A 27,957-nucleotide genomic window follows, 5' to 3' on the forward strand; every position below is an offset into this window, starting at 1 on the left:
TCATGACTTGATGTGCCAGTGTCAAATATGTTTATAGCCTATTTAAAAAGAACAACAGTTGACCAAACATAAAATAGCAGGTTTAGTGTTGGGAGAGGAGGCCACAGAAGTTGGAAACGTCTGAGGGAACTCAGTGGAGAAAGATCTAGTTTAACCAGCTCATTCTGGTAAATATAATTGATTTAATTGAATGAAATATGAATATTTTCCATGCTCTTATAGTTTTTTGTAGCACATTTGGTAAAATCAAATTGTACACATTTGAGTGTCTGAACAAAAAGCAAATGTGCAAATGTCCTCAGGTGGTTTTTAGATAAAAGATATTAATAAAACAATGTAAGGAAAGAAATCTTCTCATTTAAAGAAAGTCGTGGTCAGCTCTGGACTTCTGGCTTTTACTGCCTTTTAAGATCCATTCAGCACCATCTAGCAGGAAGGTCTACTCCAGGTTTTTACCTGGGAGCACCTGCGAACCAACATTAACTGGGATTCTGTCATGAAATCCCAGTTAAATCACTGAATATGTCTGGTTTCTGTACTTGCATGTATTTGTTGCAGGAAAACACAAACACCCCTGGTAGTGCTTGACAGATGGTACATCCCATCATCACCAGCTCTATAAAATCTTTCAGAAACCCTCTGCTTTGGTTTGAAGCACTGACAACACTGACAAGCTCAGAGGTAAGAACCAGTAACACACCTGGAAGCATTAAATTTAATTAATTTGGGAACCTAAGAGCAATGTTAACAATCAGCACCAAACCTCTGCTTGACCTCTACTGCTCAGGATACTAATAAGTAGCTCACATAACATCAGGAGTGATGCATCCACATGACAAAAGCTTTATTTTGCCAAATCTGGGAGGCTGACTCAGTTTATGAGATTGAAGCTGAAGTATGAAAGTGCTTTGCAGTTATGCACAAACAGGGACAGCAGGTCAAGGAAGGTGACAACATTTAGATGATGGGATGAGGAAATACTATTTTTGTTTTCCATACTATTATTTTCTTTTTCCACAATCAACCAAACCTTGCAAATATTGAAGTCAAATTCCAGATTTTTCCAGACTTAATGCCTCTTTGCATCGGCATGCATTGAGAACTACCTGCTTTGTGAATAAACGGGAGAGATGTAGCAGGTTGTGCAGCTTTGTGAATGTCCCTCTAAGTGTATAAACATCCCTTTGGGTGTTTCATCCATTGCCAGTAAATTATGTGAAGGTGACCTCTGTGACCTGGATGTATGCTAACACTGACACAACGTCTGTGCCTCTGCTCAGTTAGGATCGGCTGCACTGAAGCGTGGCTGATGACATTTCAGGAGTCCATGTGTCTCATCTTTGTGTCCTGATGTCTCTCTCTCCGATTCAATCTGCCTTCCTCTGTCGCTCCTCTTTTCTCTTTTTCCAACATCCGAACAGTTCTTTTATTTTGAAATCTTTAGTCTGCGACCGTGGCCTGTCGACTCAGGGAGTACAGGAGGGGGTTGTAGGATGAAAAGTGTGTGGGTGTGTGTGTTTGGGTAACTGCAGGCTGCTGGTAATTGAAAAGCCAGGATACCAGCACCTGCAACCCTCTGACCTCCTATAGAGAGAATAAGCATTGATTTCTCCAAAGAAAGGGACAGATCGCTGGAGCAGAGTCAGGTAAAAGAGAAATTGGAGAAAAAAATTACAGAGGAGGAAAAGATGAAGTGTGGAGATATTATAAAATAGGGAGAGCTATAAAATCAAACTGGAGGGGTGAGAGAGGAAAAGATGAAGACGAAGGGTCACAAAGGGTGTAGGGAACACCAAAGACAAAAAACGTACCTTATTGTGACGTATATATCCCCTTCCAGGTTTCTTCAGTTTCTGTTTTTCTTTTGACACATTTAATTGTTTCAGGTTTGCAATGAGAAGAAATAACCTGAGTAAAAACGACAAGCACTTTTCAAATGATTTCATTTATTAAGGTAAAAAGCTATCAAAACCGACCTGTAAAAGTAAGAGTAAGCTCCCCACATTAAACCGTGAATATACTGATTAACCACATATTTTTTCACCAAGCACACCCAGGCCTGATTACAGTCAGACCTGTAGAATCAGGTCACTTAAATAGAACCTGTGTGACAACATGAAATAGGCTAAAAGATCTAAAAAGCAACACATTATGAGCTGATCTATAGAAATTAAAGAACAGAACAGAAGCAACGTCACTGACATCTATCAGTTTGGAAAGGGTTACAAGGACGTTTCTAAAGCTTTGGAGCTCCAGAGAACCACTGTGAGAACCATCCATCCATTTTCTATACCCGCTTCTTCCATAGTGGGTCATGGGGGAGCAGGTGCCTATCTCCAGCAGTCTATGGGCGAGAGGCAGGGAACACCCTGGACAGGATGCCAGTCCATCGCAGGGCAACACACAAACAACCACACAACCATTCACACCTAAGGACAATTTAGAGAGACCAATTTACCTAACAGTCATGCTTTTGGACTGTGTAAAGAAGCCAGAGTACCTGGACAGAACCCACTGATGCACGGGGAGAACATGCAAACTCCATATAGAATGACCCCCAGCCGGGAGTCAAACTGGGGACCTTCTTGCTGCGAGGCAACAGTGCTACCAACTGTGAGAACCAGTATTCACACATGGAGGAAATATGAAAGAGTGGAGAACCTTCCTAGGAGTTGCCAACCTACCAAAATCATCCAGGAGGTCCCGGAAGAACCCAGAACAACATCTAAAGCTCTGCAGGTCTCACTGCCTCACTTGCAGTCAGAGGTCATGATTCGACAATAAGAAAGAGAGACAGGGCAAAAATGCCCCCCAGGAGAAAGTTCCAGGGTCAGAACCACTGCTGACCCAAAAGAACACAAAGGCCTGTCTTACATTTACCACAAGACATTCTGTGATCTCCAAGACTTCTGGGAAAATGTTTTGTGGATTGATGAGACAAAAGTGAACCTTTCTGGAAGGTGTAAAAGTAACAGCATTTCCGGAGAAGAAAACCTAACATAGTGGCAGTGGTATGATGGTCTGGGTCTAGGTAGGGTTAGGGCTTCAGTAACTAGACGATACCATCCAACAAAGCACTTTCTCTGCTGTTAATGAAGACCAATGCTTTTCAGCACTTTCCCACGCTTTACTCCACCTTATCAGGCATCTGACCTGCAGGTAATAGAAAGACAATGTCACCAGATTAACAGCAGGAGAATGGGCTGCTGTTTCCGTGGTAACAGGCAGACGAAGAAGAGCACGAGGGAGGACAGGATGGAGTGATTAAAAGTGGAGACGAGGGGGAGGACTGGACTGGGTGGGTTAAAGGGGAGAAGTGACAAGGTGGTTTGATGGGGAGAGATAGATGCTGGGATGATTACATGGAGCAGAAGAAGGAGGAAAACTGAGAGGAGCAGAGCGAACCAGGTGATGAAGTCATTAGGAACACATGTAAACACCAACGCATTCACAGAGCCGGTTAAATGAAGAGAGGACAAACTAATTCCACTTAAATATGATGTTGGATCAACTGGAAACAATGTGTCCAAGAGATGAAGACCTCTTATTAACACATCCATCCATCCATCCATCTATCCATCCATCCATCCATCCAAGCTTGAGTTGTAGATGGCTCAAAAAGGATCAGGTTAAGCTAATTACAGCTGATAGCATGCCGGGTCTTGTTCTCTCTATCATGATCTACTGTATGCGGTTGAAACAAATATTTATCAGTAACTTTTTCAGAACAGATTGGAGCAGCACCCTCATATCCATAGATGAAACCCTGATCCATCCATACCTGGAACTTCTCCTCTTGGGGGAGAGACTCATTCATGATCTCAAGGAGCACTGCATCCTTCTCCTGTTGAGAACCATGGCCTCAGACTTGGAGAAGCTGACTCTTGTTCTTGTCTTGAAGATCATGGCAAGAGGATGCCAAAAGACCCGCATCATCTGCAAAAAGCTGATGTTCCTCAACCAGAAACCTTGATAGAAGGGAACCTGTTCAGAGTTCAACTGAAGATGAACCTTTGGCAGAGAAGTTCAATATGGGCATAGTCGGTATCCCTCCTGCGCCCCCTTCTGGTTGCTTCTCTAACCCCGCCAACTATAAACGAGGAGAACGCATCTGCAGTAATGCATCTATTTATCTTTACAGAGGAAAAAAAGAGTCAGGAATCAGTTTTTACATGGATAAGAATTGTGATTTCTTTATTGATTTTTTTCTTCTTCTTTTATACACAGAGTGGAACATTAATTACCCAAATATCTCCTCCTTGTTTGATCATCGTTTTATTCCACACCACAAGTTTGCAGTCACTTCTCTTTTCTTCTGTTGTTTAAAACCAAAAACTAATTTCACTTTTGGTAACTTCTATAATGAATAAAAACAAAATCCATTAAATAAGGAGAGGAAAAACTTTACCAAGTGAAAGGAATGAAACTGGATAATCTGGTTGAAGCTATATGTTGTTGGGAAACTGATGTGATTATTTTCTGCAACAGGTGACCCACAGTGATGTGGGGCACTGACTGACCTTTGACCCTCAGTGTAGATGCTGCTGATGTTCGAATCAAACAGAGAAATTCAGTTTTATAAAAAAGTTTCTAATCTAATTAATCTTTTTGACACTGAAAATAGGATTATTTTTCTCCTGAAATTTCTTTTCTGTTCATTTAATTAAGTCAGGGGTTTAGATTAATGTCATTAATGTCATTATTGGGCTCTTTGTTATTGTGCCACTTTGTAATAATATGTCCTTCCTACATAATGTCCACTTTGTCTCTCACTACTTTCATTTTGGACCTGTACCTAAAATATTCTGTATCAGTTTTTTTTGTTTTAGCTAATTTTTTTTTCAATCAATATATGGTAATAATTCATCATTAATTACTTTGCCAATTAAGTCAATTGCACATTATTGTCTGACCCTGTTATTGACTCTTGGGGAAATGATTATGACTCTTGATCAAAGCTAAATAAATCCTCCTTTTGGTTAATATAAAACTTTGTTGGTTGTCAAAGTTGTACGAAACATTTCGCTGGCAGGTTCACTATTGGTCACTATTATTACTTTTGTTAAAAAATAATATTTCAAACTGGGAGTAAAATTGCTTCTTTGATCTATTTGGTCACCCCAAACCTGAAACTCTACTGGCCTAATAAACTATTCATATATTTGTCTCAGGGGAAACAGAAATCTGTCGTAAGGTGAGTTAGGAAGCTAATTTGTTAGCATTTAAGGTCCGATATGCTAATGAGGAATGGAAGACATATTTGACTCGAAGAGCTTTGTTTTCTTTCGGTAACACTGTGTTCATTTCATAAAAAACACTGAAGCAACATCATACTTGTTCATCTTGAAAAATATTCACCTCTTTGACAATTTCAGAATTTGGCATGATAATATTTTATAAAAACTTCTCGCTTATCGACTAGATAAATCGAACTTTTAGAGATGAAGTTTTTAGTTCGGTTTTCAGACGATTTTGTTCTCTTACTCTCTTTGTTCAAAGCGATGTTTCATTCGATATTTCTGTTTTCTGCTACAAATTTGGTTCATCTGCCCTACATCGTAAATGTCTGCCCCCTTATGGAAAACAGGGGAAATACACATCAAGTTTAAGTGCTAATCCATCGTGTCTTTCAAATCTTTTACTCAAATTACATCCAAAACTGCTACATTTATAAGATTTATCTGAGCATAAATTAGGTATATCTCTTTAAAACTCAATTAATGTGTTTTATAACCATTTCAGTTTGATTGGTGGGGAAATATCCAACTCTTACATCAGCAGGTCAGACGTTTTGTTAATCCAAAGTAAATTTGTATGGCTTAAAAAAATAAACTGGTAGGACAACTGCTTCTTGTAACTATGAACATGCTTTAAAAGTTGGCTATTGGATGTCTTACGTGATGCGCCATTACAGCGCAGGTAAATTATAAAAAGCAATGGAAAAATGTATAAATAAATGTGATTGGAACAAACAGTGTTATTCTTGGTCGATTCTGTCGGTTACAGGAAATCATTCCAGTAAAGTTCCCAATCCAAACCTCATCCATATGGAGACATATCCATTCAAAAATAATAAGTGGACACCAAAATAATAAACTTTCAAACGATGTATTCCTGTCTTTGTGTGACATGAGGGACAGAGAAAAAGACATCAATACATCAACAAGAAAGAAAGCATTGAGTACACAAGCATTTCTCATTTTTGGTTTTAGCGCATCATTTCAGACTATCACAAATATTAAAACAAATTCACAAATTAAAAATGTATAAAGCTTTTTACCCCACATTAAGTGTTTTAGATTACAGTTATTAAAAAAAAAGGAAGTAGAAGACGTGAATAATTTCTGACGTACACTAATATAACATTGTTTCTAACACTAGTGTCCATGAGGTATATCTGCAACAGTTTGGTGACGAGGAACGGTCCGCGCTCGACGCTCACAGCTTTGTCTCCCTGTTCCCTTTGGATTTAAAGCTTTCCAACCGTTTCAGATACAAACAAGTAAAGAGGAAGAAAAACAGCAACAGGAAAGTTAGAAGAAGCATTTAACTGGTGCCTGATTTCACATGATGACATTAAAGCTTTCGGTTTTTGCACTTTGATGAAGATCATTAACCAGTGAAGCAGTTAAAAAATACTGCAACGAATACGATATCATATTTGGATTTTTTTTTATGTACTAAGATTGTCATAATATTATATTCACTTTGAAAAATCACTCACAAATAAATCAGATGTGTTAAGTTATTGTAAAATACTGTAAATATTTTTATTAAACAGCAAATTTTGTTTTTTATGGAAATGAATGAAGGCAAAAATTCAGATTTTGTCAGATATTGAAGTAATCCAATAACGTTGTCTCTATTAGGGTAAGGGTTCAGGGTTACTACATTATAACATCCACATACATACGTTCATTCTCTGGTTATCTGCTAGGCAGGATAGTTTTAAACAAACTTGTCCAAAATATGACCTCATTAAAAACCTAAACCAAAAACATAATAGAAAATACTGATAAAAAATCTTTGAAGCTAAAGGTCAAAAAGAACCAGAACGCTCTGTATTAAATTACTCTTCAAATCAATGAGAAAACTATGAAAGTAAACAAGAACCTGAGAACCCATCTGTACCTCAGCAGCACAATTTGGTTACTTTAACGTCTTTTAAAACTAACCTCTGAGTAAAATCTTCTAGTTTTTGCAGAATCTTATCTGAACCTTTGAGAATATTCACATTTTATTTCTTTCTTTTGATGTAACAAGAACAAAAGTCTGAAAGAAAGAGGTAAAATTAATCGTTTGACCTTTAACAGTAAAGGTCAAAAGACCTGAAAGGTTCTGGAGCTTTTGGATCTAGAGACCAGAGAACCCAGCTGAAACTCTGGCTCTGAAGCTGGTTTGCACAGCAAGAAGAAGTCATATAAAACCTGACAATAAAGGTTGAAAAGATCTGAGGAGCTTCGAGATGTTTTGCTTTAACTGCTACTGGAGAACCCGGCTGAAGCTCAGCTCCTCCAGATGTTTTGCAGAAAACCTTCATATTTATTGTTGGTTGTTATTTCAGCATTATTTAAAACATAAAGACTACAGTTGTGGAGTTTCATTAAACATCTGCATCTTTTCATAGAACTTATTTTAAATTTTTCAAGGACTTAGTTGAACTTTTGAAGATAATTATATTTAATTTCTTATTATTGATTGTTTTTCTGATGTAAACAAACAGCTTAGAGGACAGACAGACAAACTCAGAGCAAAACCCGAACAAATGATGGAAAGTAAAATCCAAAAAGAACCCACGATATTTTCTGCTTTACTGATCGGCTAAAACTGGCATATTTTCAATTTTATTTTCTTTTAAAAACTCTTTCTGAAGTAAATTCAATTCTCCAAATAAAAAAGTGAGAAAATCTGCTTAAAGGAGAGATATATGTGTTATTGCTGTGCCTTTAAAGCACAGAGGGAAACAGAAATAAAGGTAAAGGTCTAAAGAACCGAAGGGCTTCAGGATTTTATTTTATGACCTGAGACAATGGCTAAAACTCGGGATCCAGTTTCCTGCAGCACAGATTTTTTCAAGGTTGAAACTTTATCATCTTTTAAAACAAATCTGCATTTCTTTGGATTTAACTTTAAAATCTTCCACTTTCATTGTCAAACCTCTGGGGGAAGTTTACATTTCATTCTTTTTAATAATGGTTTCTGATGTAAATTCAGCTGAAACGAAATAAAAATGAGAAAAAACTGCCTATAGGAGAAACAGAAAAACTGGGAGCTCAGAAGGAAAATCTATATTTTTAAATTCTTTATAGATAAAGATGAAAATCAACCAGAAGGGTTTGGTATTTAGATTTCTCAGCATCAATAGTTGAGTTTGTTTTTCTAGGAGTAACAAGAGTTTGAAGCAGACCTGAGGCTCAACAGCCTGATGTTAGGTTCCACTTTGGTCTAATATGTCATCCTAATATTATTATTCCTAATATTATTGTGAGACTTTAGGAATTCATAAATCTGTTACCTGAGTGTTTAGGTCCTGATAAACATCTGTGATTAAATTACTGGTATTACTGTCATTAACTGAAATTTTCTTTTGAATTAACTGTTTCTCATGTAATTTGATCCAATTGTAACTGTGCACATCCATCTTTTTGCCCTAATATATTTGTAACAAAAAAGCCCCCCGTTGATTTTATGTCCTATAAATACATTTTGACTTTAAACCAATGAATCTCCTACTAATGCTGGAGTCCTTTAATGCATGGATCAGGTCTTTCTTTTCTAAGTGTCATACAAACATTTGTCACCCTGTGTTAGCACGAAGCTCTGCGGATTACTGGGGGAACTGTCTGAATGTTAAAGGTTGTCCTTATTTACAGTTTTAAGAACACGAGTGGTACAGATGCTGCAGACTGATGTATGTTTGCTTTAGTATCAAATGAGATCTGTCTAAACCTAAGTATAAGACAAGAAACTTTGAATTTCAAATTTTACCTTAAGCCTCATACAATGTTTAGTCATTTGCTGACTTGTGTTTTGACATCTAGCAAATCTTTATATGTACCAAACAAAATCTTCTTTGTATCTAAAGAGAGTGTTTAAATAATTATAATCATCTATAAAAGCTTTAATTAATGAGTTATGGCTTCTGTTTGGTAGTAATCTACAAATATTTCTGTGGTTGAACAAGCGCAAAGTTTTATACATGAAGTTCTGCCGTGAAACCACAAGTTTGTATCAGGATGTGACCTTAATGGCTCATTGTTTGAACTCCATCCGTCATATTGAAGAAGCCAGAGAGTAATCATTAGTGATGGAAAGCTTTTCTGTCCTCTGTCCATTGCTCTTTACGGACCTCGAAACTAACGAGGCTCAGAGTGAAATACGGAGCCAGAATCTTCTGCAACACTGTGGTTGCTGTGCAGCACAAAAGGTTGTAGCAACCAGCCATCTAATTAAAATCAGCCTATAAGGCTGGCTGGTGATGAAGAACGGAACCAGGTGTGGGTGTTTGCAACAACGAGCGTCATTTCTTCACATTTTACTACAATAAAACCAACGAGGTTCAAAAAATTTGGAGCTTTTGTGCCTTTTTATGGTTGAACCTTCATCAAAAGCATTTATGTTCAATTCAATTCAATTTTTTTCAATTCAGTTTTATTTATATAGCGCCAATTCACAACACATGTCGTCTCAAGGCACTTCACAAATGTCAGCTGTTCTGGTGCTGATTCTGTTTTTTGGTAATTTGGTACCCGACTCATTCAGGTATGAAATGGTGCTGTCTACTGCGGGATATTTTCTACCTGCCATACATCAAATAGTAACTAACAGAGGGGCGTTCAGTACAACTGATGATTTAAAGCAATTTTCCATACTCTGCTGTAAGCAAAAATAACTCATATAACTCCTATTAATAATATCTACAAGCAGGACACTTGGAGGTATTTTGGTTTGATCAGAAGTCATAATCTGTCTTATTTTGAGTCAACAGGTGCAAAGGAGGATCCAAAATAAGCATAATAATATGCAATCTGCAATTGAATTAAATTAAATATGAGATTAGAACATTTTTATGAGCATTATTCCCCATAATTCATTCAGAAAATGTAACTATGACAAAAAATAATTCATACACCATGATTTAAGTGCCTGTATAAAAACTATGGAAATAGTTTAACTGTTCGAAATGGAGGTACGGGAATTACAAAAGGGAATAAAATGTGTCTGTTTGAACTGGTCCTGTTTGTTCTAACATTGCAAAGCTGTTGATCAGCACCAGATTAAAAACATTACATTGGCGTAAAGACAGAGAAAAGAGAAGGAGAGAAAAAGTTGTAATATTTGGTATAATTCAGAGGAACAGGGAGTAAAGCGACTTGGAGCTGAGCGCAGACTGTACTGAAGCAGAAACAAAGCTTGGCTTTCTTTGGTTTCATCAGAACAATTAGGAGGACAAATAGAAAGTGAGTGAGGTAGCCTCTCTGGATCTCACTGTTAAAATATCTTTTTACACACAGACAACTTCAGTCATGGAAGCAGCTAGCTTTACAGGACCTCGCTGTTTTCCTTCCTGATGAGTAGAACAAATCAGCGTGTTTGCATTCACACAATGACATCACAACAGGTATTTTCCATTTAAAATTACCTGGATAAGCTCCTATACCAACAAATGTCTGGGATTTTATCTAAGAAGATGGTCTCAAGCAAACCTATGTTAGAATCACAAGATTTTCAGACCAGATGAGTCATTTTCCACCCCTGTTCCTCCTGTTCAATTCAACTGACCAACAGAAAAACTTATCTGGGAATAAAACAAAAAATAAATGACCTGATTGCATAAGCGAGAACAACCTCAAACTGAAACTTCAGCATCGAGTCTTCCTGAGTTCACACCTGCCATCCACCTGTAGTTAATCTAATGAGCGTGGATTTAAGTCCAGCTGTCTTAGTGGTACGTTCCTTATATCGTATTAAAAATAATCTAACTGTAAAAAGGTAACATTTAGGAATATCAATATTGCTTTTCCATTATTGACGTAAACACAAGAGGGAAGCTAATTGGAGAAGCTGCCAACAGTAATACTGAGGGAGCTCCAACAAGAAATAAAATAAAAATAAAAATAAACATTCAGGTGAGGTTTAAAATCTCCAAAAACATCAGAGGAGAATCTCTCATGGTCTGAAAAAAACCCAAACTGGAACCTCTGGGCCGCAATTATAAAAGATTTGTTTAGCACTGAAAAAATATGAACACCATGTCCACTGTGAAGCACGGTGGTGGCCGCATCATGGTGTGGAGTTACTGTTCTCCTGTCCAGTTCAGAGAAGGACTTAGTTAGAAGAAAGCCAACATTTTGGATCTGAGTGATGGATTTGGAGAACTTCTGCAAGCTGGCTTGTCCAGATAAGACCTAGTCCAGACGTGGAATGCTGATAGAAGTATTGGTTATCCTTGGTTAAGGATGGGCACGCCTGTGCAACCAGGTTGTTGCAGGTCATTTATTTTTTACATCCCTTTCTAACAGATTTGTATGTTTCAGTTGAATTATACAGGAGAAAAGTCACAGAAAGGTAGAAAAAGTCTCAAAAATCTGGAAATTCTCCAAGGGAATGTACGCTTCTGAAAGCTGCTGTGTAAGATTTTGTTCAGAATGGGGTCTTCAGTGCTCTACAGGGCTATGATCACAAAGAAATTGCTTTTATTTGACTTAAATTTCCTCTTTAGCATCTTTATAAAGAAAGATAATGGCTTTACATGCAGAGAAGGCCTGTATTTTTGATCAGTATATGTTATACATGTGTAAATAAGAGCTTAACCAGGGAGGGGAGGGCTGTGTGGAGGCAAACACACAGTTTATTGGTTCCTCAAGGACTCCTGTTATCTTTGGTAGGTCAGTTTATACCAGCGTGTTGCCCGTACTTCACCTGAACACTAACATCAGTCTGAAAATGAGCAGGAGGTGGTGACATAAAAAGAAAAGCAGATGCAGTGCTCATCGTTCAGTAGCTATTATTTCTCATCGAGAAATTCTGTTTTCATTAAAAAAATAATAAAAATAAAACAAATCAGTAGCAGGACGAATAAAAGTCAAAGCTAAACTGGCTAGAGAGTGAGAGCAAGTCTTGACATTCAGAAGTATGCGAGTCTAATCTGACGTTCCTACATTGTTCTGTCATTAGGTCTAAACATTCATAATACCACGTTTCATTGGCTTCGTAAAGTAAAGCTACCTAAGAATAAATTAACAGGCCTGGAATAAGCACTGCATCTTTGATGCAACTAACATTCTTAAATACTCATAAATATTCATCAGAAAAAAAAACCCAATTACATCTAATTAAATAACATAAAATTATCAAGTACAAAACTAGTGTGTTCTAAAACACGTCATAAATAAATATGGCATCAAACCGAAAGAAAAGGAACAGTGTAAACTTCGGCAAAGCTAATCGTCGCCGAGGGAGATTTGGCAACAAAATTTGTTCGCTTAAATTACTTTACAATTAAAAAGAAAACATAAATTACATTAGATTAAAAAAATCACATATTGCAAAAGCATAAGAAGTACAGTTGTAGTAGTAAATGTAATTGGCAAATAAAGGAGCAGTGAAAACCTCTTTGGGACAGTTTTTGGTTTCCTATTTTCCTTCCTGTTGTCTCTCGCTCTTCTTTTTTTTTTTCTTTATCTTTTTTTATTATTTTTTTATGTTTGGCAGATTTATTACATCTAGACAGAACTGCAAGTGGGAATGACATGGAAAAATGGCCGCCACCCCCTGAGCCCTGATCCCAGCCCCTCCGGCGGGCACGGACAGCAACACGGCGGGATCAGGCAGGTGGAGGATTTCTTTGGACTAGAAGCTTCACATACAAAAAAACACAGACAGAAAACTAAGGATAAAGCTATTTGACCGAGATTTCAGCAGTTTCTCTCAACAGTTGGAGATTTGGTTATTTTTTTTTTTTGGTTTGGTTTCGTTTATTTTTGTGGTATGAATGGATCAGCAGTAGATTCCTCCCCCTCAGATAGCAAGCTAACGTGGGTTTTGGTGATTATGGACATTTTTGCGTGTTGATTGTTTTCCCCCATGTGGCTATAAGAACCCGCGCTGTGCTAAAGATATTGATTAAAATACTCTTCTGAGTTTTTCTTTTTCTTAACTCTTCAACCAAAGAAAGCAGCATCTCCATTATAGCTAAACCAAGTTTGTTTAGCTAAGCCATTAGCTTCACAGGCTTCCTATGTACTCTGGGTCCGTGTTTCTCAGCTCTGGAAGAGTATTAAAATGCATAAAATAATATGGAACAATATTTGTACTTCCAGACTTTAATGCCTATCCAGTTGTCTAAAATGTGCATCCATCTATTCATTTATCTGTCATTTCATCCAATCAAGAAAATAGTGGATAGATGCACAAATTATCCGTTCATTCAACAAAACCATGAGTTCATCCATCCATCTGACTGCTGTAAAAATATATCCGTCACACTCATGGTGAGGTTTTGAACTTCCAGGTTACCTAAAAAAGTACAGAAGAATTCTGGAAAAATCGGGCATTTTGACCCAAAGAAGTGTACGGGAACCCAGGCTTGGGCAATTGTGGCATATCACATATTTTATTTTAAAACTTTAACATAAAATTATCCACTTTTTCTTTTAAAAAGTTTAGGCTTGTTTTACTTTGGTTAACATTTTTACTGGTGGTTCTGAACAAATCATAACCCGTCTTTGAGATCCAACCTATTCAGAGGTAAGTCTTGCTGCTTTCTTTAGGGTTTGAGCTGAGAAGTTAAAAAATTTTAAAAGTTGCAACAGAAAACTGATTTAGCCAGACTAATATGGTGTGAAAGAGTTACAGCATGCTACTGGTAGTACAGCAAAAAATCTTTGGTATGAACTGCACGTTTCAGGAAGCATCACCACTGTCACCAGCTAAGCACGAATAAAGAATAAAAACAGGTTAATCCTGATTTATCAAGCTATAATTTCTCCAGTTTTAGTGAAATGAAATAAAGTAAAATGCTGTATAATATGGCAAAGTTTAAGGTAGACAGATTTGGATTTTCTTTCAACTTTTGATGCGATGCTCTTATAGAAACCCGAACAACTGAAATTTGTAGATGTTTCAGTGTTAAAAGTGCTTTACAGGAAATCTAAGTTTGAAATGTATCGTTAGGTAGTTAGCTTACAGAAAGAAACACTCTAGATGACTAGATGATTTAATGTATCTGTTTGAGAAGAAGTTTAAAATGGTCCTGCTGCAGGTGTCTACTGGACACTATTTTCCTTTTAGAGGGGGAGGAGCACTGCTACCGGAGTCAACGGTGATTCTTTGGTTTGTTAGCTGATGAGGTTTCTGTTGTTCTTTAAACCGTTTTTTACTTTGAAAAACTGCATAGGCACACGTTAAAGACACTCTTCAACCGTGAGAGACGCATTAATGTTTTGCCTTTTATATGGGTCGGAGAGAAGAAAAACTGGTGATGGCCTTCTCTGTTTCTTCCCTCCTTCCTGTGTGGTTTTACCCTTTTCAGTCCCAAAGTTGCCTGATGCACCATCAGACACAACAAAGCTGCTTTGCTATTCCAGTGATGTCGTCCTCCCATCGAACTTTCCTCCATATCCTTGTCTTCATCCTCCTTCCTTGACATCGTCGCCACTCTTTGTTTTTTTTTTCCATTTTTTTGGTAATAATTCTCATCCAAGTTTTTTTTCCCATTTGTTGGAACAGTTAGGTGCAGAAAAAGGTTTTCTTTGGTTTCGATTTGTCAATAAATAGAAAAAGTCTCAAGTGTCCATTTTTTTTTTATCTTAAAATGTTCTTAAAGCCTTTGGCTGCCTCTAATCAGGCTACGTCTCCAGCCTGGTTTTCTGAAGGAGCAGGGGCTGCTGACTGACGCCTTTGCTTTGGTTTTGTTTTATTTTTTGGTTTAATAGCTTGAATGAAAGATGATTGATGAGGTGTTGGTGGATTTAAGGTTTTCTAACACTGAGCTTGAAGTGGTTGGTGTTGAGGTTTCTAGGGTGAGTTGGTATTTACATCCTTTTTTTAAACGATTTGGATCGACGGACGCTTGGACATGTTGAAACACAGTCATAGAAAGAGGCAAAGAGAGCCTCTATCTACAAGTCATGCCTTTAAATCTGCTACGAATGTGGCTGAATTTAAATGACTTATTTGCAGCTTTGGGGGGCTATTTCCTTGTTTCCGGCCCACTGACCCTCAGGAAGGACAGACTTGCCAGGCATCGTCTTTAGATTGTCCTCTTTAACTATTACAAAGGCCCTGATCCGCCTAGATAGTTAGTCCTCCGTTGGGTTCAGGTGGTCTATCAGATCTACTGCTTATGTTTTAATCGTGATGTCGGTCAGCATCTTCCAAAAGCATCTTTAGTTTTTGGTGGGATCCATTTCATCGGAGTCGTATGTAAGGTTTCATCTAAAAACGAGGCGTTTTCAAGGTTTTTCTGATAATTGGAGGACTCAGTGTCAGTTTAGCAAATGGCTCAGAGGGCAGGAAAAGCACCCGCCCATTCAATCTGACAGGTTCCCACTGGCTGGAAAAACACAGGCCATGTGTTTTCTGAACATCACCAGGGACTGATCCACATTATACACTAAACTATAAGGCAGATCTTTTATTCTGCTTTGATTTGTGGAAGGTGCTGCCGTCACTGACGCGTACCTAAATGATACGGAGATTGGTGAATTTGGGATAAACTAGAGTTAGCCGATAATTAACGGACAGTGAGTGGGGGTCAAGGTGGGAACACTTTAGGAAATGACTCTTTAAAGTTGTGTTTTCTGCAAAAAACTGCTCTTTGAAAGTGTTTGTACACGAGTAGTTCAGGACATGTTGTGATGCGCACCGAATGGACTTCAGCCACTGTTTAGAAAGAAATGGCATCCTGAGTTTTCTAAGATGCGAAGCCCACTCGGGTCGCCCGTTGGAGCCAGTTCTATTGCAAAGAAAATGTGCTTCAAGATTGTGCTCACTTACATGTACATTATACTAATACACCACCGAACACCACGGATCCTGATGAAGCTTGAGCTAAATGTTAGTTTGTCCGATGAATGTTTGTGCTTGCATATTTTGCCACGTAAAGAATCGGAACCACCTACTTTAAAGAGTCAAATCTTGTTATTTTAAGGTGAAGACATATGCGGAATCTTGGAGGAAATAAAGGTCCCCTCAGCGACCCAAACTGTCTATTGCTTGGCTCAAGCTCTCGAACTGGTGCAAAGTTTGTTTCTGAAACCCCACTCCTGATACGTCTTTGGACATTTGAGGGCTAGAACAGAACAGAATTTCCACAGAAAATGTCCCCGAGTGTCTATCACATTCTGCAGTCATAAAGCTTTCCTTGGTTTCTTGTTCGGTTGTTTCCTAGCTTATATTGCATAATAGAAAACACACATTGTCTTCTAGTCTTTGGTTTTTGGGCTAGTGTGTCAGCCTCTCATCATAAAGGAGACATCAGCAGTTGAGGTCTATGATTTAGAAGGTTTTTTTCCCCTCCAAAGTGAGGTTTGTATGTTTTTAATGAGTTTACCCTCCAGCTTTCTTCATGGGTTTAGGATAAATTTGCAGAAGGCGATTAGGCTGCAAGTCGTGGCAGTGAGCAGCCCCTCTCTCTGTTTGTACCCTCAAGGAAAGAAAAAAGAAAATCGTGTAAAAAGTTTGGTTTTCTGTCTTGCTTCATCAGGACGAAACCTTGAACCACAACCCCCCACCACCCCACCACCCCTCAGTCCATTCCCGTATCTCTGTTTTTCCATCTGAAGACCCCTCCCCATCTTCTATCATGCTTTGGTACAAGTGCTGGACGCTGAGGACTGGGCTCCGGGGCTAGCTCCATCGTCTGTCCATTTGTCCAGGCTCCGGCGGCGGGCATTCATGAAGAAGTTGCTGACTGTGGTGAGTTCAAGGCCCAGCTGCTGCGAGATGGTGAGCTGCATCTCCTTGGATGGCCGCTTATTCTCTTTGAAGATGGCCAGCAGGGTGCGCCGCTGCAGGTCGGTGAAGACCAGCCGTGACTTCTTTGGTGTGTTGTTGCGATCCTTCCCCGTGTCTTGCTCCTTCCGTTTGCATGCTGGGAAAAAAAGGAGGAAAAGGGGGTTTGGGGTTGGACAAGAGGGTAAATTAAAGTGTTACTGTTTGTTTTAAAACGAATTGAATGAAAAAGGCAAAGACATTCGCTGATGAACAACTGTAAAATCAGTCCAGACCTTCCTCTGATGTCTCAGTAAAACAGACTGTTGACCATAGGGAATGGTACATTGGCCCATGTCTTCTGTGGATTTAATTATAACTTCAACAGTGGTCTTATTGCTGAAAGTGATTTAAAATCGATATCATAAGAAGAAGAAGAAATCTTTTACATTAGAACCACAAGTATAAATAACATATTTAAGTTCTGGCTGTATGGTGCAGATCGTTGTCCTGCTGGAAGGTGAACCTCCACCCAGTCTCAGGTCATCTGCAGCCTCTGACAGGTTTTCTTCTTCCAGGATTGTCCTGGATTTAGCTCCATCCATCTTCCCATCTATCTTGACCAGCTTTCCTGTCCCTGCTGATGAAAAGCATCCACACAGCTCCATGCTGCCGCCACTCTGTTTCACCATGGCGATGGTGTGTTCAGAGTGATGTACTGTGTTTTCTTCCAGAGTTTTGCATATAGGCCAGACCATGTTTCACAGTGAGGATGTGCAGTGTTTTCTTCCTCATTTAGGATTTTTATTTATTTATTATCTATCTTCTTCCACATGTTTCTTCTACATGGCTTGTGACAAACAGCAAATAGGACATTTATTTCAAAATTGCTTTCCTCTTGCCACTCTTCATTAAAGACCAGATTTGTGGAATGCCCAACTAACAGTTTTTCTGTGGACAGATTCTCCCACCTGAGTTGTGGACCTCTGCATCTCCTCCAGAGTTACCACAGGCCTCTTGGCTGCTTCTCTGTATAATGCTCTCCTTGCCCAGCATGTCAGATTAGGTGAAGTTCATTGAACAAAGCTCCGTGAATTGTTCAGATCTTGGGATATTGTCCTAGAACCTAACTATGTTTTAAACTTGTCCACAACCTTCTCCCTGACCTGCTGTGTTCCTTGGTCTAATGTTCTAAAAAGAACCTCTGAGACCTTCACAGAACAGCTGGATTCTAGTTAGGTAACTCCTCATGAGCTACGTTGCATGAAGTATGAAATACATTGAAGTTTGTGCTTGTGGGGCATGAATACTTTAGCAAAGCACCGTATCTGTGCATCAAAATGAAAATAATGCATTGTGTGAATATTATTGCTAAATAATAGTAATATTGTTGTTGTGAGATTTTACCCACAACAGTCCTAGCTTTTTTTGTTTTTTAACATTTTGTTGCTTTAAAAAGATGAAACTGTGGTACATTTATTTAACTTTGCTTAGAAAGGTGAATATTTTATCCTAAAAATGCCACTGCACACAACAGGCGTGGTCCGGTTCTGCGTATCGCCCTGTACCGAGGTTTAAAAATGTTCTGGTTTGTAAAACTGTTGAAATGTTTACATCATGTTAATCCTGCGATTAAAAGGGATTTTAATGAGATGCCAGAGAAAGTGTCTGAGTCTCTGAAGTTTTATCCAGCCTTATGGAGCAGAGCAGCACTACCCTGCCCCTCCCCCACATGTTACTGCACCAGGTTTGCGCCTCTCCAACACATTTCCCTCCCTTACAAGAGAGACAAAGTCAGCAGTCTGGAAACTCCCAGCCTCCCTGACCATTGTGTCTATTATTCAGCTTAGAAGAAGCGTCCAGTTTTTATGAAGTTCATGTTGTCCCATATTTTCTCCAATTATTGGCACCTTCAATGTGCCATTATGGATACATAATACAGATACTTGGTAACCTCTCTGCAAACTAAGGCTTTATTGAAAGGACACCAGTGTCAGGAAGCTCCAAGGAGGACGCATGAACTTCATTTTAGGCTGATCAGATTCTCTACATCTGAGGGCAGGTTTAAAAACAAGAAGATCAAAAGCTAAAAGGAAGGAAAAAGTGTTAATTTAATTATATGAACACTGATGCAGCCAGACTGGGGTAGCTTTGAGATATTTTAATTTGTTTCTCTCATTTTAAAATTTTCTGTAGAATTTTACAAGACATGCGTCACATATGTAGAAGAACATTTAATTTATTGTTTTAACGTCTAATTGTTTGTTTCCATTAGTAAAACCTGGCATTTTCACCGGGATGTTTACTCTGTGCTCAGTAATGAATCACTTCAAAAAACTTGAATCTGAGGTTAATTGGTTACTCTAAATTGTCCTGTGTGTCTCTGTGTTGTCCTCTGATAGACTGGTGACCTCTCCAGAGTGCGCCCCACCTCCAGCCCAATGACGCCTGGAGATAGGCACCCCCTTCCTGCGACCCTGCAAGGACAAGCTGGTATAGAGAATGGATGGATGGATAGAACCTGATAAAACCTGCATTTGTTATTATATCCATATTTAAAAACAATAGTTGGTTCTTTGTGATTTTAAGCCAAAGTTATTAGGAGCCATTGTGAAAGGTCCAAAGAGCCACTAAGGGCTCCGGAGCCGCAGGTTGTAGACCCCTGGTATAGAGTACCTGCAGTCAAACACTATCATGTAAAAATTAGGAACAAACAGAAGAAAATCTTCTTCTGAACATAGAAAAGCTAATAAATGCAACATTAACACTTTCTGCCGGGTCTTGGTTGGTCGGGGCAGATGAAGAGAGCAGGGTGTGTTTGATTTGATTACCTCTCTGGATTAAGTATGCACGAGTCAGAGACCGACTGATCAATACGAATCAGGTTAAGGACTTGGTAACAGAACTGTTGTGTAAGAGGAAGCTACCCTCGCTGTAAACACACACGTCCCTCCTCTGGCCTCCGCTCAGCTCCTTATCACAGCGTTTAACTGCCTGACACAAACACACACACACACACACACACACACACACACACACACACACACACACACACACACCCCTGAGCTGCGCTCTGTCAGTTCATCAACTCTGCATCACCTCTATGTTGGCTTTGTTTGCTGATTAGAAGAGGATCCTTTTTTCTTTCTTTGTCAAGGTGAATGAAGAGATTTTATAGCTGTTAGTTCCTGACTGACCTGGCAGGTGGCGCTGTTGATCTCTGAATTTGAGCTGCACTGAGCTCTGAAAATGAATCTGTGTTTGGAAAAGAAATAATAGAAAACCCATTTGATTTAACTCAACTTATGTTTAAAATGTTTTTGAACCAAAATAATAATCCAAATAAGGAATCTAATAATGTTTACCCAGCATTCACTCCTTTCTCTGGGATAATATCCTTTATAAACCTGTTTCCTTCTAATGTGTAACGTTATATCTGCCTCTTCATCCTCTAATCAATATATTTACTCTCCTATAAATATCCCAGGATTCCTTTTCGGCTTGTTTTATTTGATTTCGCTTGTTTATATTAATATTCTTGGTTATCACTGTTCATATGAGCGTCAGGAACATCATGTTCTTCAGTCCAAAAATCAGTTTGTTTGGTTTTTGTTGATTCAGAGTTTAAACCCGAGACAATCCTAGACTTTGGACGGTCTGTGAGCTAACAGGCCGGCTGGTGGACTGGTCCGAGGTACAGAACAACAGCGCTGCTTAATGTACAGGTCAGTCATTCCTGAGCACAACACCAGCGACCCGACAGAGTCCGCTTTTCATCAGAGAGGCAGACAGAAACACACCAACATTTAGGCCTCAGTGCAGAAATTATAAGTAATATAAAAATAAATGGTTTAAACCCAACAACAGATTAAAAACTCTGCTGACCCATTCGAGGTTTAACACCTTAATCAATATTTAAAGTTATGACCAATCATGAATTAATGTGGATTGCTTCAAAAGCTTCCAGAGTGTCTATCAGCTAAATTAGCTCATTCATATTTCAACATGTATTCAGACACCACAGCTTAGAGTGGCACACTTCAGATAACTATAATAACCCGTAAACATCAATATTTCCATCTTTTACTTATTATTCTTTTACCTGTATTGTATTTTTTATGTTAAATATTTTTGCCATTATTGCAAATGGCACAAGATTTGGGTTGCGGTTAAACACTGCCACACATTTCAAACCTTTATTGAATATACTTTAATTTAGCTGTCATATACTTCCGTCTGAGCCTCTGGGTTGAGATGTAACCTTGATTTTTCATGGACTTCCGTACGTATGATTTTGGAGTTGAACTCATGATTGAACTGAAACCACTTCTATTCATTTTCAGCTCAGTCTCATCGTATTTGACACTGTGACTAATCAGCCTTTTTTGCTTATAAATTCAAAAATACTGGGGTTTTAACACTACACAAAAGTCACGGTTTGGTGCATATTCTGTGATTTTCTTAACGTCAGTCAGGAGTAAAGGAATCTCTTTGAGATTCTGAAATTAGTTAGATTTTATTATGTTCTAAAACTCAAAGAGGGAACTTTTTGGAGATTCGGTTGGATTTTTTCCAATGAACAGAGCAGCCTCAGGGGTGATGGTGGGGTACATTCAAGTTGACGTTTCAAGAGAGTACTTCAGTTCATTGGAGAGCAGCTAGGTACGTTATTGCTGACATAAAGTTCTGGATCGGTCCACCTTTCTTTCTCTACTGTAGCTGCATGAGAAACCTTAATGTTCACCTCTCTGTTCTGTTTTGGTGTCATTTTTTAAAGTTGTCCTACAGAACATTGCACTGGGCACTTGGTTCTGCACATAAACATTCTGCTTGTATTCAGGCATAAAACAAGGCGGCATTCATTCGCCACACGTGCATACCGGACCGGACCGGACAGGACCGTCAGGGCTGTACCGGCTATCTTTGCTATGAATACATTTCCCATTACACCCCTACTGAGTACTAAGGGCTTCTTTTCAGTTGTTATTCCCATGCTAGAGGTGGTACTTTATACATATAATTCATGCTTTAAAGTGTAAAACTTTGCCTACATTTCATTTTGTAGTTTGTAAAAATGAAAACGTTTTCTGTAAAGTATTGTTTTTTGTAGGAAAAAAATAATGTAAAATACTGGATTGATCAGAGAACTGCTGGATAGATTAATCGGGGAGAGTATTCAATATTGATGCATATTAAAGATTCAGGGACTCCATCAGCGTCAGAAAAGTCATGGTTTTTGTCAAGGTAGTAGGAGGAGAGAGTGAATGTGTGTGAAAGGTAAGGTTTAAGGTTTTCGCGGTCGTTGCTATAACGACACCAGACAATGGTTCTTTAGTTAAAACTGATCTCATACAAGAAGCAGCAAATAAGCGGGTCTGTTGTTGTTTTGGAGTCATTCAGGTCACATATTTTTATTTTTCTGCTTACTGTGGCTTGATGAAAAGCAGCTCAGCAGCAATTCACCTTAGAGAAGAAAGTGCAGACACATCTCTGTGTAAACGGGAGCAATGGAAATAACACAGAAAGGTAGAGTCTGCCATCAATGACGAGGGGGGTCACGCTCGACTGATTCAATCAGGCCCTTTTCTTTCAGTCTGGGTTACAGTGAGGATCAAACACACAATTATATTATTCAGCAAGGGTTTACCGCTCTGAGGTGGGGGTGGCAGGGAGGATGGGGGAGGGGTGGTTATTCTTTAAAGGAAAGGGCTGAATCAATGGGATCAATAAAGCAGGGTTCCTCCGCCTTTCATCAGCTCTCTCCGCCTCTGTTGTAGACAGCAGCGAGCAGACGGCGTCTCTAACTGCACACCAGATCAGCAGGAAACACGGACACTAACTCTGCTGTTTTCTTTCGGTGGGAATCAGCTGCTTCATCACATGTTTCTGTCTCCTACTTTCTTCAAAAGGCTGCGTAAGATGAGCAAACATGCTTCAGATGAACATTTTTACCATTACTTCAGGCATGTTGTATCTGGAATGAACCCCGCATGGTCCACCAAGGACCCCGCCCCCCGCGTCTTCATTCACGTAAATCTGTCCCTCTTCCATCCAACCCAACGCACACACAATATATATATATCAGAGACGCATCGCCAATATTGATCGATCAAATACTGTATGCCTCAGTATACTCTGGTGCCCGAATGAGCCTCATGTTTTTCCATTTGGACCTGCATTGAAAGCGTTTCTAGATACCAACATTAGTGGCTGAGACAGCAGCTTCAATTTAAAAAAAATAAATGCCTGCATTAAACCTACTGAAAGACTGCTTAAGGTTGATTTTAATTCATTTATATTTAGATGATGACCTCTAGTTTTGAGTGAACTCTGTTTGGTCTAAATGCCAAACCAAGCGTTGAAGTTTTGGAGGAATTTTGTGAAATAACATTACCAATCACAAACTGTGATTTAAAGGATAATCAAGGATAATCCAATCTTGATTTTTCAGTTTTAACAGTGTAACTGATCTAAGTTTGTCCAGATGCCAAAAAATGGGAAATATCACTTTACCACAACACCAAATAACAAATAACAAACCCACCGTTTGGTTTCATAACTAGTGAAAAAAACAGATAGTAGAACATCATTAGGGGAATCATCACCAGATCATCAACCCTCCACTGCCGTGCTCAAGAGTTTGTATGAGGTGTTTGTGCTGATATTCTGGGTTTATGCTGTGCATTGTGGCCCAACATCTCTACTTTGAACTGATCTGTCCAAAAGATATTGTTCTAGAAGTCTTCTGCTTTGTTCAGATACAGCTTTGCAAATCTAAGTTGTGCTGCCATATTGCATTCAAAGAGAAGAGGCTATTTTCTTCAAGCCTCCCAAACACCATATGTGTCTCTATCTAGTTGTGCTGTCATGAACTTTAACTTTTACCTGCTAACTGAGGCCGGTACAGTCGGAGATGGAGCTTTTGGGTTTTTGTAACTTCTCTGAGCATCAGATGCTCTGACCTCCTTTTTAAAGATCTCACTGATGCTGGAAATGGCTACCTGAGTCTTCTTCATTTAGTGCCGACCTCTTCTCTGAAGTGTGCTTCTTTTAGTGTGGCCTTGAGCTTATTTATGGTGTATAGTTACCAAACAGCAGATTTCTCGACGCACCTCTACTTTTGTAGAGGGACAACTATTTTAAATGATCTCTCTCTGTAGAATGATGGACTTCAGATAGTTTAGAAATAAAATTATAACCCTATAGGGTTATAGGTCGTTTTGCCTTGGCATCGTGTTCACACCAACCTCTGTGATCCAGAGCAGCAAACTGGCTGCTCTGGATCAGTGAATCAGTGTACCTGATCAGCAACAGCTGGCTTTATCACACTTCGCATCTTAAATCTTGTAGAAGCAAAAAGAGTGGACTTACCTTTTTTTTTATTATGACTTCTTAACTGTTTTGCACAAAGAATTTTCACCACTGATTCTCTATATTCTGTTTTCTATCATTTATCCACTTCCTCCTTTAATAAAACTAAACATGATTTTAAAAAAAAGAAGCTTTACTTAATCTTCCTCAAGGTGCTAATGTAGAAAGGTATTCATCACCACCACCAGAGATAGTCATACCACATTAAAACTTTCTACGTCATCCTCCATCCCAGCAGCCATCACTGTGGCCATTTCTCATCATTACATCCCTCTTTGGTGCAATGAAACTGCTGAGTCCACAGTTTAATCATCAAAGTTTCTTTCATCAGTTCAGTTTCTCACGTCTGCATGCATCAGTGGAAAAACAGTCGATCACACTGAGGCTGCGATCTAAAGGTCAAGTCCTCCAATCTGCACCACTGTTCTACCTTTAAAGCTTTTTTTCTCTTCACATGAATGGAACTGAAGTATTGAGTCTCGAGAGCCGGCGATGCTCACAGTCGCACACTTCACCGTATGAAACAGGCGTTTTAAGAGTCGAGAGCCACTAAGCGTCCATTGAAACATCGAGCACGATGTTTTATTGAAGCGAACACAGAACAGATGAGGAGAGCGGAGAGGTCAGGGTGGAGAAATGGAAGACATATGAGAAAACAGACATAAGATTGGAGAAAAACACAAGAACAGCTCGTTTCAACACTCTGAAAAACAGTGCTGCTACTTTCGAAAAATATAATATGCCTCAATTTTCTTCTGTCAAGCCCGTCAGAAATTTGAAACCCACTTCGCTAATAATCTAAGCTATGACAAAGGCAGACTCATTTTGAAGAACATCTGTCCAACCTTTCCTGATTGGTCTTTCAGACTTTTTGGATTGGAAATACTGATTTATGCAGAGCCTTCCTCTTAATTCCCACTTTAATACATTCTAATCAGAGATGACTAGATTATTGAAATTATACATGCTCTATGGGGGCAGCCATGATGGATAAAATAAGAACGAAGAACCTGCTGAGTAATGGAAGAACCACAGAGGTTAATTTTCAGTGTTTTATAGCTAATATAACCAACAGCCAAAACGATAATGTAGCTATGTGATCATCAAGCTCCATCTCTAGTTGATATGAGATGTTTCTATTTTGAACATGAAATTATATTATTATATAGACAAATACTTACTCACTACTTTAGTAAATTAGGATGATTATCTTCCAGCTACAGATTTGAAATTAAGTCCAACCGACACAAATTCAACATTTATCAACCATTAAGGATTAAATCATCAACTGATCCTTTTTTTGTCCTTTTTCTCTTTATGCAGGGCTGTCTTTGCTACATTTCAGTGTGATAGGTCGTGTTACAGGAGTTAAGTTCATTATTAAAAGTTGAAACAGGAAGTGAGTGAGTCAGTGAGCCCTGGTTTCATCTTACAGCTGGAGGGAGAGGAACTCAGTGCAGTCATTACAGACTGTTTTCATCCTCACCACACAGATGGATTACAGCTTCTACATGACAGCCTCAGTCTGCACAGCGTGGTGCACGTGCTCTGTTCCTGATGGACAACAAGTCCCACCATGCAATGCAAAAGTATTAGTCAATCCTAGGTTAAATATTTCACCTACAGGTGTGAAGAAATGACTGAAGCCCTAAAGATAGATTCTTTTGTGACTTTGTATTTTAGTCGCAAATTTCATCGACTAAAACTTACTAAGATTAGTCAACTGAAACTAAATTACAGAATATTATATTCAAAACACTAAACTAGACTAAAAGGGAAAACTTTGAATTCATTGGGCTGTCAAAATTACAGATCGAAGCAACTCCTCAGCTAATTCTAGGAGATCCCATGGCAACTCCAGCCCTACAAGAATATACAATTATGGAAGAAAGTATTTCCCCCTTAAAGATTTCTTCTGTTTATGCCTTTTTCTCACATTTAAATGCTTTGGATTATCCAACTAATTTTAATATCGGACAAAAATGACTTGAGTAAATGCAAAATGCATATTTCAAATGATAATTTTATCTGTTGAGGAGAAAGATATACAAAGCATACGGACCGGACCCTATGTGAAAAAGTTCATTTTTATATCATGAATTCACTGTGATAAATCACGTTTTTAGCAAAGCTGAGTACATTTTGACTAATCACACCCAGATTTGATTACTGCCAGACCTGTAAAATCCAGGATCATTGAAGTGTAACCCATCTGACATCATAAAGTAAGCAAAAAGATCTCAAAAAGCAAGGAAGCATGTGCCATTCTAAAGAAATTCAAGAAGAAATTAGAAAAAATAGTTACTGACATCTATATGTCTGGAAAAGGTCACAAAGCCATGTCTAAGGCTTTGGGACTCCAGAGAACCTCAGTGAGAACCATTATCTACAGCTGGAGAAGACATGGAGAAGTGGAGGACCTTCCCAGGCTTGCCTACCAAAATTACTCCAAAAGCTCAAACGCAATTCATCCAGGAGGTCACAGAAGAACCCAGAACATCTAAAACTCTGCAGATCTCACTTGTTTCAGTTAAGGTCAGAGGTCATGATTCAACAACAAGAAAGAGAGACTGGGCCTTCATGCGATAATCTTAAAGCTAAAAGGACTACAGTATATGTTTATACATTTCTCAGATGGTTTTATCCAAACAGACTTACAAATGAAGATAAGAACATGCTAACGTTAAGCTGATCATTGCTGAAGTAAAGAAAGGCCCGTCTCACATCTACCAAGAAACACCTTGATGATCAAAGACATACTCTACGGGGAAAAATGGTTTAAACTAACCTAGCCTTTCAGGAAAAGGGCATCATACTGGCAGTGAAACGTGGTGGTGGTATGATGGACCTGGACGACTTGCAAACCAGAAATCTGTAAATAAATGACGTTTACCTCGCTCTGTATGTGTGAAGACCCCACTGAAGCAGATGAGGTTTATTTCCTGAACAAAAGGTTGTTTTCCTTCTACTCTCTGTATGCTGCCTCTACATTTCCAATCTGTCTTTGTACAGTTTTTCCTTTTGATTTCAACCTGTCTCCATTACCACTGTAACTGTCCTGTGTTGTCTTTACCTCTCCCCCTCCATCTTCTCCATCATCTCCTCCTACCTTCAAAATTCCCTCTGTCTCTCCTCTTCTTTCTGTGTCTTTATTGCACCATTACCACTTAAGCCTTGGTATCCATTACACACAGGGCATATAAGTGCAGGGTAAGTAATAAAGTCGCCCTTCCACATACACTCCACTGCTAGCGTTTGGCGCCATCGTTGGAAGCTGCGGCTCTCCGGTCCAAAGCGATGTTTGGATCCACTCATTAATCAGCTCGTTAATGTGGCTGATTTCATCAGAATGGGAAATTTCCCGCCTCGGTAATCAGGACTGTTAACTGTCTTTTTATTCTGTCTGCTCTCTCAGGATCTGCAGTCATCCACAGTTTTCAGTCCTGGATACAGGAAGAAGGACAGAGAGAGAAGGGGAAGACATGCAGCAAATGGGCTGGGAATTGAACCGGAGACGACTGCGCTGAGGCCTCTGCACGTGGCGCCCTACTGGAGTCATTTCTAAGCAACTGCAGATTCCATCACATTGGCCTAAGAATGCACCAATATCGAAATTTTTGCCAATATCGATTTCCAACATTAAAATTGCTG

At 38.9% G+C, this 27,957-nt stretch overlaps 1 protein-coding gene and 1 long non-coding RNA gene across 2 annotated transcripts in view; one reads left to right on the forward strand and one right to left on the reverse strand.

Annotated features, from left to right (window-relative positions):
* Nucleotides 1-68: 68 nt before the first annotated feature.
* Nucleotides 69-27,953, forward strand: LOC124872921. Its single transcript, XR_007039394.1, has 4 exons — nucleotides 69-167; nucleotides 559-681; nucleotides 19,338-19,428; nucleotides 27,722-27,953. It is a non-coding gene; the product is annotated as an uncharacterized LOC124872921 (long non-coding RNA).
* onecut2 (one cut homeobox 2) overlaps nucleotides 16,795-27,957 on the reverse strand; it is a 45,849-nt gene continuing 34,686 nt past the window's right edge. Inside the window, exon 2 of the mRNA XM_047373356.1 lies at nucleotides 16,795-17,095. Coding sequence (XP_047229312.1) covers nucleotides 16,806-17,095 — 290 coding nt within the window. The 3' untranslated portion in view covers nucleotides 16,795-16,805. The remainder of the gene's footprint in view (nucleotides 17,096-27,957) is intronic.

Source organism: Girardinichthys multiradiatus, chromosome 8 (assembly GCF_021462225.1).
Source record: "Girardinichthys multiradiatus isolate DD_20200921_A chromosome 8, DD_fGirMul_XY1, whole genome shotgun sequence".
Lineage (NCBI taxonomy): Eukaryota > Metazoa > Chordata > Actinopteri > Cyprinodontiformes > Goodeidae > Girardinichthys > Girardinichthys multiradiatus.